Raw genomic sequence first — 12,296 nt, forward strand, 5'->3', positions numbered from 1 at the left:
CTCCTTTATGATCAGGCATAGTACTAAAAGGCACAATAGGAAAGTCGTTAATAGTAAATCAAGGATAAAAGCAAGGCTGAGGCCTTTCACCTATGTTGTTTGATATGTACATAAACAAGACTCACCAACAGCAGCAGAAGATGAACTGAAAAGGAATACAGATGGGGGAATAAGGGAAATAATGATGGTGTTATGACAATCTTGCTTGCATGTGACCAGGTGCTAATAGTAGGCTCCGATGACAACTTGCGAAGAAATGCAAGAAAACTGATAACATACTATGTTGAGACGGAAAGATCCACGACAGCTCAAGTGCTGTTGCCAGCTTTCAACTGCAAACCACTAACAGCTGTAGGTGAGAACTGTAGCCATCTATGGAGTTGTGACAACACGGAAGTGTCGCAAAGAAAACATTTACGAAATCGCATTACGTTATCGGTCGAGGTAGGCCCGTGAATCTGGTGTGCCCAACCCACTGCAACTTACAGGGATCAACTTACAACGACTCAACTACACAATTGTATAACATGAAAATATTGACCAGGAAACTGAAAACAAAGGTTATGTAAGAAAAACACGTACAGAGGGCTAAGAAGCTGGTTAATGAGAAATAACACAACTGATGCTTTCACTTAAATCTCTTAATAGCAATATATCTTAACAATGTGGTAAGAACTGTCAGCCTAAATAGCTAAGTGGTCAGCGTGGCTGACTTTCCAGAACAGCCAGAGATTTTCCTCAGTGGAGGACTGGAACAACGTCCACTCATACTTGTTTTGCCAACTGAGGAGCATATTAATTGAGAAGCAGAGGTTCTAATGTTTGGGAAGTTGACAAGAGTCGGGAGGGCGCTGTGCTTGACCCAGTGGCCCTCATACTGCATCCACATGAAGGCATTACAGCAGAGGGCAATACAGTGACTGATCGTCATCACGTGGTCCTCTGAGCCTGAATGTGGAGCTACTTTTTACTTAATGTGGTAAGAACTAGTGAGACTTTGAAAAAATAGAAAAGTACCACAACAACTGGAATGAACACAAAGGATGGATAGCTCTAAACTTGCTACATTGGCTCTAGATCATAAAACATATGGGAGGAGAAACAATAGAAGACCTAAGAAGAGAAACTGAATCGATGCAGAATTAAATGGCACTTTGGGAAACATGCGAGGGAATGTATAAAATAATCTCAAAACATTCTTTGTTCTATGAGAAGTGAGACATGGGGATTAAGGTAACAAAGTAAGAGAAGGATAAAAACATTAGAAATTGTGTTTTTATTACAGACCAAGGGGATTACTTTATGAGATAAAATTGGAAGTTGTGCTACCTATAGGATAACATTAATATTAATAAAATGACCAATGAAGTACCCATGGCAATGACTAACATTTACAACAGATGAGCCAGTGACATACATACGTCTATTAGAAGCCTAAAAGAAGAAAGGATATCAGTCACCTGCAAGGAAAATGGAATCAGCTCTTACATAAGTTTTTGAATGGGATTTTTACAAATAATTGTTTACAAGATGAAGAGGATACCTATAGTGTATGGTTAGCAGATGTACTTGTAAGAGACAGCTGCATTTGTACCCAACAATGAAAATACAGTCTTGGTTGAAAAAGTTGCTCAATGTTTTTGCTATCCACTATGGAATTGGCGAGGGACCCACTTCATTGTCAGTTACCGATTTATCTGTTGTTATGATCTGAGCCAGTTGACAACAACGTCTGTCATGCGCACTTTTTATTATTACTGTCACACTCAGTACCCACAGGTTACTTGAAATGGGGTAATAGCAAAAGATAATTTACATAATGACCTCTGGAAACCAGAGTATGCTTGATATTAGGGATATAGAAAACCACTACTCTGGCAGCAATAAAACACAAGGAATCCTGCCACCACAGTACTTTGTCCTTGGAGTAACTGTTACACAGACAGCCAGTGTATCACATGAAAATATCTTTCATAATCAACACTAAATTATTCCCTCCACCAAGAACACACAAATGCTTACTCTCCAATATATCACTTATAGCAAAGTCAATTGCTCACCAGTGTCTGTCCAGGAAATGTAATACTAGTTGTGACTGAAATTAGTGATAGGAAAAGAAATGTTGCATTACCCGCATTACAATAAACACTGTTCTGATACAAATTATTTTGTTTCTCAGAAATAAATGAATAATCTTCATAGAAAACAGGAAAGCACAACAAAATTGTCCCCAGTAATCTATCCATTTGCAACAGCAACAGGTGGGCTTCACATGTGTTAATAACATCCTGAGAAGCAAAAAGTTTATTTTATTAACAATACTAGAACTAAGATACATGGTATTTCATACCTTGGACTTTGTACCACTGGCTGCTCGTATTGCTACCACAGAAGAGCTGAGCATAATGTCTGTATTGAACAAAATCTTCTCAAACTGATACAGATTCCCAGGGGAACCCTACAGCAAAGAAAAATAAATGTTAGACATCTGCTATTATTTATAAACACAAACTCAAAATCAGTGAAATCACAGATGGTATTACTATAAAACGTAAAAAAGACTGTTACAGGCAAGTCATATCTTGTGCAAAATCGAATACAGGAGAAGATAAACGGAATTTGCATTATGTTTGTACATACAAATATAATAAACACTACACTTTTGAATCTTTAAATTTGCAGTAAGTTAACCATGTGGTTCCACAAAAAGCAAATAATAGTGTACTTCACTTGCGAACAAACATTATGAAGAACAGTTAGTTAGTTACTTTCATGTTCCATGGATCATTTGTATGGTTGATTGTGATTATGCAGAACTAGTCATTTTACAATCAAATTACACATTCATATATAAATATGACTGAAAACTGATCACCTACAATTTTTTTGCATTGCTGTAGGTTGATTCCTACACATCACTTTTTACACAAGGCAAAATTAGAAATTCTAATTCATCTTCAAGGTTTTATACGACTATAGAGGAAATTAAATTGTGATTTTTATGTGATGGAACTATATTACTGAAAAAAGACCAAATGCAAATGGAAAGATGTACAGGAGAAATATTTTAGCTTCTCATATGCCTTTGAATAGAGTGCTGCTTACTTGCATATGATAACACCATGTAATTCCCCTCATGTCAGAAGTTTGCATACTACTAATGTTCTGCTTTGTATACGCCATTTACAAGGATGACAATATAAATATGAAGAAACTGCACTGTGCATTCACTTGATCACTGATCAAAGATTACAAGACAAAATACAACTTTTCTGGGATAAATTTTATGAAAGGTATACGAGAAATGACTTATTACATGTATAAAGAGGCATATGCAGAGCCAGAATACAGAATTATCTGAGCAAATATAATCATCGAAAGAAGATAAAAAATAATCACCTGCTATTTCTGTCCCCATTCACATTGTGTATTAAAGTGATGGAATGCTTCAGAGAAAGCCTGCAATATATCACACAGAAATTTCCCAATAATTTTATAATAATAGATGGAGGTTTCAATTGACCATTTGTAGTCTGGGAGACTCACAGATTTAGATTGGGTGACAGACAAAAATTCTTGTGACATTGTACCAAAAACTTTACTGAAAATTATTTTGAACTGTCCTGAGACAAAATTAGTAGATTTGCTGGCAACAAACTGACCATAATTTGTCGATATATTGAAGTGAGGAATCTACATCTACATTTATACTCCGCTAGCCACCAAGCGGTGTGTGGCGGAGGGCACAATTCACGCCAAAGTCATATTCCCCCCCCTCGGGCGAAGGAAAAATGACTTAACGCCTCAGTACGAGCTTTAATTTCCCTTATCTTTGAATGGTGACCACTGCGCGATTTGAAAGTTCGTGGTAATAATATATGCTCTACATCCTCGGCGAAGATCTGATTTCAGAATTTAGTGAGCAGCCCCTTCCGTTTAGCACGTCGTCTATCTGCGAGCGCGTCCCACTTCAAACATTCTATGAGATTTGTAACGCTCTTGTGATGGCTAAATGTACCAGTCACAAATCTTGCCGCTCTTCTTTGAAGCTTCTTAATCTCTTGAATCAGACCCAACTGGTAAGAGTCCCATACAGACGAACAATACTCCAAGACTGGACGAACTAACACATTGTGTCGGAAGTTCCATGCAGCTTTTCATGGATGATGCTGTAGTATACAGAGAAGTTGCAGCATTAGAAAATTGCAGCGAAATGCAGGAAGATCTGCAGCGGATAGGCACTTGGTGCATGGAGTGGCAACTGACCCTTAACATAGACAAATGTAATGCATTGCGAATACATAGAAAGAAGGATCCTTTATTGTACGATTATATGATAGCGGAACAAACACTGGTAGCAGTCACTTCTGTAAAATATCTGGGAGTATGCGTGTGGAATGATTTGAAGTGGAATGATCGTATAAAATTAATTGTTGGTAAGGCGGGTGCCAGGTTGAGTTTCATTGGGAGAGTCCTTAGAACATATAGTCCCTCAACAAAGGAGGTGTCTTACAAAACACTCGTTCGACCTATACTTGAGTATTGCTCATCAGTGTGGGATCCGTACCAGGTCGGGTTGACAGAGGAGATAGAGAAGATCCAAAGAAGAGTGGCACGTTTCGTCACAGGGTTATTTGGTAAGCGTGATAGCATTACGGAGAGGTTTAGCAAACTCAAGTGGCAGACTCTGCAAGAGAGGCGCTCTGCATCATGGTGTAGCTTGCTGTCAAGGTTTCGAGAGGGTGAGTTTCTGGATGAGGTATCGAATATATTGCTTCCCCCTGCTTATACCTCCCGAGGAGATCACGAATGTAAAATTAGAGAGATTTGAGCGCGCACGGAGGCTTCCCGGCAGTCGTTCTTCCTGCAAACCGTGCGCGACTGGAACAGGAAAGGGAGGTAATGACAGTGGCATGTAAAGTGCCCTCCGCCACACACCGTTTGGTGGCTTGCAGAGTATAGATGTAGATGTAGGTAGATTGTAAGCAATTTCCTTTGTTGAAGTAGTGAATCACTTCAGGATTCTACCAATAAACTGCAATCTATAGTTTGCCTTGCCTGTTACTTGTGTAATCTGATCATTCCATTTGAGATCATTTCTAACAGTCACACTCAGATGCTTGACAGATGTTACCGCTTCCAAAGACTGGGAATTTATTTTGTACTCATACATTAATGGGGATTTTCACCTTCTTATACGCAGTAGGTTACACTTACTAATAATGAGAGATAAGTTCCAGTCATTACAACACACATTTATTTTCTGCAAATCCTCATAGATTTGTTCACAATTTTCATGTGATACTACTTTCCTGTAGACTACAGCATCATTGGCAAACTGTCTAATGCCGCTATCAATACCATCAACCAGATCGCTTATGTAAATCATAAAAAGCAGTGGACCTATCGTGCTGCTCTGGGGCACACCTGATGTTACGCTTGTTTCTGTTGAAGTCACCCCATTCAGAATGACATACTGCTCTCTGTCTGTTTGAAAACTTTCTATCGAACTGCATATATCATCAGATAGACCGTAAGCGTGCACTTCTTGGAGCAAGTGACAGTGCGGAACTGAGTCGAATGTCTTTCTTTAGTCGAGAAATACGGCATCAACCTGGGAGCCGGTATCTAGAGCCTGTTGTATATCATGCACAAAGAGGGCCAGCTGTCTCTCGCATGACCGCTGTTTCCTAAAACTGTGCTGGTTTCTGCAGATGAGCTTCTCAGTCATTATGTCTGAACACACAAGGCTATTGTCACTTCACTGATCACTAGTGTTAAAAGAAAAGTAGGATACTGTTTCTGGTTAACAATTACAATAAGAAAATGATCACAAACTACCCATGTAGCTAGCACTTGGAAATAAATGAGTGTGAAATGAAAAATAGCAGAAGCCAGTCCCTAAAGTGAAGGGTACTGTATCTGCCAAGGTACCCATACATATACTGGATAAGTGAAAACTGGCCCCTCTGCCAAGAACAGTTTATTGTAGGTTATTGTAACAACAGAGCAGAGCAGAGCAGAGTGGAAAATGGCACAGATTGTTCCAATTTTTAAGAAGGGTTAAGAGTACAGATGTCTAAACTGTAGGTCTATAGAGCTGTCATCAGTTTGTTGTCAAATCAGGAAACATGTTTTGTCATCGTGTTTGTTAACTTTTTCTAGGCAGAGAAAGTCCTGCATGGTTTCTATGAGCACCAATCATTTGGGCAGATGTCAGGTAGATTTACTGCAAAAAGCTAAGAAATTTTAACTCGCTAATGTGGTATCCTAATTGTACCCGTACTTTGATTAACTGAAGAAATGTGTTATTTACATTTTCAAATATTGAAGGTACTCCATTAGGCTTGAGTGTAATACTTGCATTGTCAGTGAAGAGAAATATGTCTGCATCTTCATTATATGATCAAAGATTATAAATATATAACAAGAACAAGAGCAGATCCAGTATCAGTCGTTATGATACACCCCAATTGATTATTCCCCATTCTGAAGGAGCCATTTCTTTGTGTACACCCCGCCCCCCCCCCCCCCTTTCCCCCTGAAGTTTCTTGGTGGAACTATCAGCATCCTTACAGCTAGGTAGGATGAAAACCATTTATCAGCAAGGCCTGCGATTCGATAATATTTGACCTCCTGCACAATGCTTTTGACAATTCACAGAAAATACCAGTTGGCAATATTTTGTCATTTAAATTTTGTATAATCTGAGTCATGTTCTGTGGAGAGTCCCTTTTGAAATCCAAATTTATCTTTTGAAGCACAAGCTTCATGTTCAGATGACAGTAGAGTGACTTCAGTTGCAATATTTGATTCTTATCTTAAGTTAGAACAAATTTAAACAGAGATGTGTGTAAAAATTTTTTTTAAATGTATAAATGTAATAAGTCATTTCTCGTATACCTTTCATAAAATTTATTCCAGAAGAGTTGTATTTTGTCTTGTAATCTTTGATCAGTGATCATGTGAATGCACAGTGCAGTTTCTTCATATTTACATTGTCATCCTTGTAAATGGCGTATACAAAGCAGAACATTAGTAGTATGCAAACTTCTGACATGAGGGGAATTACATGGTGTTATCATATGCAACAAATTGTCATCAGCAGTACATACAACAGCGTAAACTCAAATTAGGTTTATATATATATATATATATATATATATATATATATATATATATAAAGATGATGAGACTTACCAAACTTCCGCCTCGACTGACATCTCTGCCCAAACTCTTTGCCTTTACAAATGTCTGCGCTTGTGTCTGCGTATGTGCGGATGGATGTGTGTGTGTGTGTGTGTGTGTGTGTGTGTGTGTGTGTGTGTGTGTGTGTGCGCGCGCAAGTGTATACCTGTCCTTTTTTCCCCCTAAGGTAAGTCTTTCCGCTCCCGGGATTGGAATGACTCCTTACCATCTCCCTTAAAACCCACATCCTTTCGTCTTTCCCTCTCCTTCCCTCTTTCCTGATGAAGCAACCGTTTGTTATTTATTCCTGTCCATCCTTGGAAATGGGCGGAGCCCTCCACTTACATTTGTGCCAGTGCTCACAGAAGAACTTCAAACCATGGTAAGTAATTGACTTACAGAGCCTGGAATTCTGATCATCATTCATATATTTTGGGCCTTATTCAAACTAGTGGTGCACTTTAGCAGTGGTTGGAAGTGACATTGTATCTGCTCCTTATAACCCATAATTTTGTGACTCATCAAAATGTGAGACTTTACATCACAATACCACTGTTTTTAACACAGTTGTATGACACACTGACACACAATGGAATGATCAAAGGTAACTACCAAACACATAGTTGAAAATTTAAGTGCTTGCTACGAACATAAACATGAAACTAAATATTACAGCTCACAAATCCCCCCCCCCTCCTCTCTCCCCCCCCCCCTCAAAAAAAAAAAAAAAAAAAAATTCATGGGTGCATTCAGAATCAAAGAGGCGAGCGCAGCCAAACAACTGTGTGCAGTCTCGCAGTCAGCCTCTAGCATACACGATTGTGCTCCACTGGTTAAGTGGCGACAGCCAAGGGTGGGCAACCAGGTCACTTGGTTGGCCTTACTCATACCATTACATGAATTCTACGTCTACATCAACATGGCTACTCTAAAAATCACATTTAAGTGGCTGACAGTGTGTTCATCAAACCACCTTCACAACAATTGTTTTCTGTTCCACACAGTAACAGTGCACGGAAAAAACGAACACTTATATCTTTCCGTGCGGGCGAGCTCTGATTTCTCCTATTTTATTATGATGATCATTTCTCCTATGTACATCACCATCAACTAAATATTTTCATATTTCGAGGAGAAAGTTGGTGACTGAAATTTCTTGAGAAGATCCCACAGTCCACTCCCAAATCCTGGCTCAAATGGTTCAAATGGCTCTGAGCACTATGCGACTCAACTTCTGAGGTCATTAGTCGCCTAGAACTTAGAACTAATTAAACCTAACTAACCTAAGGACATCACACACATCCATGCCCGAGGCAGGATTCGAACCTGCGACCGTAGCGGTCGCTCGGCTCCAGACTGTAGCGCCCAGAACCGCACGGCCACTCTGGCCGGCCCAAATCCTGCATCACGTCCATAACGCTTTCTTACCCATTTCTTGATGATGCAAAATGAGATGCCATCCTTTGTGCTTTCTCGATGTACTCCATTAACCTTATCTGGTAAGGATCACACACTGCACAGCAGTACTGCAAAAGAGGATGGACTAGTGTAGTGTAGGGAGTCTCTTTAGTAGATCTGTTGCAGCTTCTAGATGTTCTGCCACCAAAACACAGTCTTTGGTTCAGCTGAATTTACAGCCATTAGATTTGATTGATTTATCATGTAACCAAAGTTTAACAGATTCTTTTTATCACTCATGTGGATGACGTCACACTTTTCATTATTTAGGGTTAACCGCTCATTTTTGCACCATACAGATATTTTTTCTAAATTGTTTTGCAATCTATTTTGCTAGTCTGATGACTAGTAGGTGATAAACGACAGCATCATCTGCAAACAATTTAAAGACGGCTGCTCAGATTGTCTCCTAAATCTTTATCTGTGTAACGAACAGCAGAGGGCCTGTAACACTACCTTGGGAAATGCCAGAAATCACCTCTGTTTTACTCGGTAACTTTCCATCAGTTACTACAAACTGTGACCTCTCTGACAGGAAATCACGAATACAGTTGCATAACTGAGATGATATTCCATAAGCAGACAATTTGATTACAAGCTGCTTGTGAGGCACAGTGTCAAAGAAAGTCTTCTGGAACTTGAAATATGGAATCAATTTTAATCCCTTGTCAATAGTACTCAACACCTTGTGCAAGTGAAGGGCTAATTGTGTTTCAAAAGAACAATGTTTTCTAAATCAGTGGTGACGGTGTGTCAACAGACCATTCTCTTCGAGGTAATTCGTAATGTTCAAACACAACGTATGTTGCAGGTGTGGCAAATGTGTAGCCAGTACAGAACAACCAAGTCCTTGTGAGAGGCTTGCATGGAGGATCGCCACACACCAGTAGTCTCCTTGATGACCCAAAGTATGTTGGGCCCCCAATTACCAAGGACTTTTTGCTGCAATACTGACTGGAGATCACATTCTGGAAGGCCAATCTCCAGGGCTAACTGGAAACTGCACGATACGGCCGAAGACTGCACCTTGCAGCTGCCGTTCAGCAACTGCAATTCCAGTGGAGCTGTAGTACAGGCAAAAGTCATCAGCATACAAAGAAACTGATACGGATGCTCCCACAGCTGCATCTAGCCCATTGATAGCAACTAAAAAGGGGCAGACACTCAAGACAGAGCCTTGTGGGACCCCATTCTCCTGGACTCAGGAGGAACTATGGGAGGGACCAACTTGCATGCGGAATGAACAAAGAGACAGAAAATTTGGAAAAAAAATCTAGAGCGGGCCCCTAAGACCCCACCCATGAAGCGTAGTGAGGATGTGATGTCGCCATGTTGTATTATAAGCCTTCCGCATGTCAAAAAAGATGGCAACCAGATGCTGATGGCAGGCAAAGGCTGTACGAATGGCAGACTCCAGGCAGACCAGATTATCGGTGGCACAGCAGTCCTTACGGAACCCACGCTGAGACGAAGCCAGAAGACCCCAAGACTCAAGTAGCCAACTCAACCTCTGGCTCACCATGCGTTCGAGCAACTTGCACTGGATGTTGGTAAGGCTAATGGGGAGGTAGCTGTCCACCGCCAGTGGGTTCTTGCCAGGTTTCAACACTGATATGATGATGCTTTCCCACCATTGTGATGGGAGCTCAGATACAGTTGAAAAGGTCTAGGAGGTGTTGCTGGCAGTCCACAGAGAGGTGTTTGAGCATCTGACAGTGGATGCGATCCAGTCCGGGAGCCGTATCAGGGCAAGTGGCTAGGGCACTTTGGAATTCCCACATACTGAATGGAGCATTGTATGATTCAGAGTGGCGTGTATAGAATGAAAGGCTCTGATGTTCCAACTGCTCTTTCAGGGAGCGGAAAGCCAGCGCGTAATTTGTAGAAGCGGAACTATGAGCTTAATGCTGTGCTAAGAGTTCTGCAATTGTGTCTGACTCAGTACAGACTGCTCCATTCAGGGAAAGCCCCAGTATGCTGACAGGGGTCTGATATCCATAGTCACCTAATCTTGGTCCAAACCTGCAAAGGAGAGGTACGGATGCCAATGGTGGAGACGTACCTTTCCCAGCACTCCTGCTTCCGTTGGCGAATAAGGCGTCGGGTTCAGGCACGGAGTCACTTAAAGGTAAGGAGGTGTTCCAGTGGTGGGTGCCGCTTATGACATTGGGGGGCCCGCCTACGATCACTAATCACTTCAGCGATCTCCAGTGACCACCAAGGCACAGTCCTCTGATGGGACCCGGAAGAACAGGGAATTGCAGATTCCGCTGCAGAAACGGTGTCTGTGGTTATTGTGTGAACCACTACATCAATGGCGTCATGAGAAAGAGGTTCAATAGTGGCAATGGAGGTGAGTGAGTCCCAGTCAGCCTTATTCAAAGCCCATCTGGGGAGGCACCCAGAAGAGTGACGCTGTGGCAGTGACAGACAGATCGGAAAGTGGTCACAACCGCACAAGTCGTCATGCACACTCCACTGGGAGTATGTGCCATGTGCCACTCAAATGTGTGGAGGCACCATTATTTACGAGAGAAAGGGTGAGCTGTGCCAACACTTGTTCAACAACAGTGCCTCGGCCTGTTGCGACCAATCTGCCCCACAAAGGGTTATGGGCATTAAAGTCGCCCAGTAACACAAAAAAAGATGGCGGCAGTTAGGCAATCAGTGCAGCCAATACATGCTGTGGGACATCACCATCCGGTGGAAGATAGATACTGCAGACAGTAACACCCTGTGGCGTCCACACCCTAACAGCGGCAGCCTCTAAAGGTGTTTGAAGAGGTACACAGTCGCTGTAAAGAGAGTTAAGGATGTAGATGCAGACTCCACCAGTATCCTTGAATAAGCTGCCCGATTCTTATAATAACCCTGATACCCTCTGAGAGCGGGTGTTCACATCACCGGAGACCAAGTTTCCTGGAGAGCAATGCAGAAGTAGGGTGAAGGCTGATAAGTTGTCGTAGCTCAGCAAGGCGGTGGAAAAAACCACTGCAATTCCACTGGAGGATGACATCGTGAGACTGGGAAGTCATGGAACATTCAATGAGGCAGTTTACGTCTCAGGGTTTGGGGTTTGGGTGAGGGTGAGGGTTTGAGTCAGTCTCCGGGACTGAGGAGGATCGGGAATCCCTACGACCAGTTGCTTGTGGGCACTTCAGCCATGAGCAGGCATCACCTTTCCCACTGGTGGAAACCTGGGAAGGGAAGGGCCCAACGGACCTCTTCCGAGCAAGAGGAGGCGAAGAAGTTGGACACTTCTCTGTCTTAGAAGTGGGGACGGACGTCCCCGATGGTTGGTTGGGGGTGTGTAGGGTGTTGCTCCCAAAGTAAGTGGTGCAGGAGCAACAGGGAGGGAATTGCCCCCACCATCAAGGGGGCAGGTGTAGTTTCCCAGCTCTGACACGTGACTGAGGTAGGTGGAGCTGATGGAGCTAGAACAGTTGCAGCCACGGCGTAAGAGGAGGTCATACGAACAGGGTGGAGGCATTCAAACTTCCGCTTAGCCTCAGTGTAGGTCAGTCGTTCCAGGCTCTTATATTCCATGATTTTTCTCTCTTTCTGTAAAATCCCGCACTCTGGCAAGCAAGGTGAATGATGCTCTCCGCAGTTGACACAGATGGGAGGTGGAGCACACGGAGTATTGGGAT

The 12,296-nt window shown here is 42.1% G+C and overlaps 1 protein-coding gene across 1 annotated transcript in view; it reads right to left on the reverse strand.

The window, feature by feature from the left end:
- LOC126469915 (DNA mismatch repair protein Msh2) overlaps positions 1-12,296 on the reverse strand; it is a 217,194-nt gene that overhangs the window by 123,690 nt on the left and 81,208 nt on the right. The window contains exon 5 of the mRNA XM_050097303.1: positions 2,351-2,458. Coding sequence (XP_049953260.1) covers positions 2,351-2,458 — 108 coding nt within the window. The remainder of the gene's footprint in view (positions 1-2,350; positions 2,459-12,296) is intronic.

This window comes from Schistocerca serialis, chromosome 3 (genome assembly GCF_023864345.2).
Source record: "Schistocerca serialis cubense isolate TAMUIC-IGC-003099 chromosome 3, iqSchSeri2.2, whole genome shotgun sequence".
Lineage (NCBI taxonomy): Eukaryota > Metazoa > Arthropoda > Insecta > Orthoptera > Acrididae > Schistocerca > Schistocerca serialis.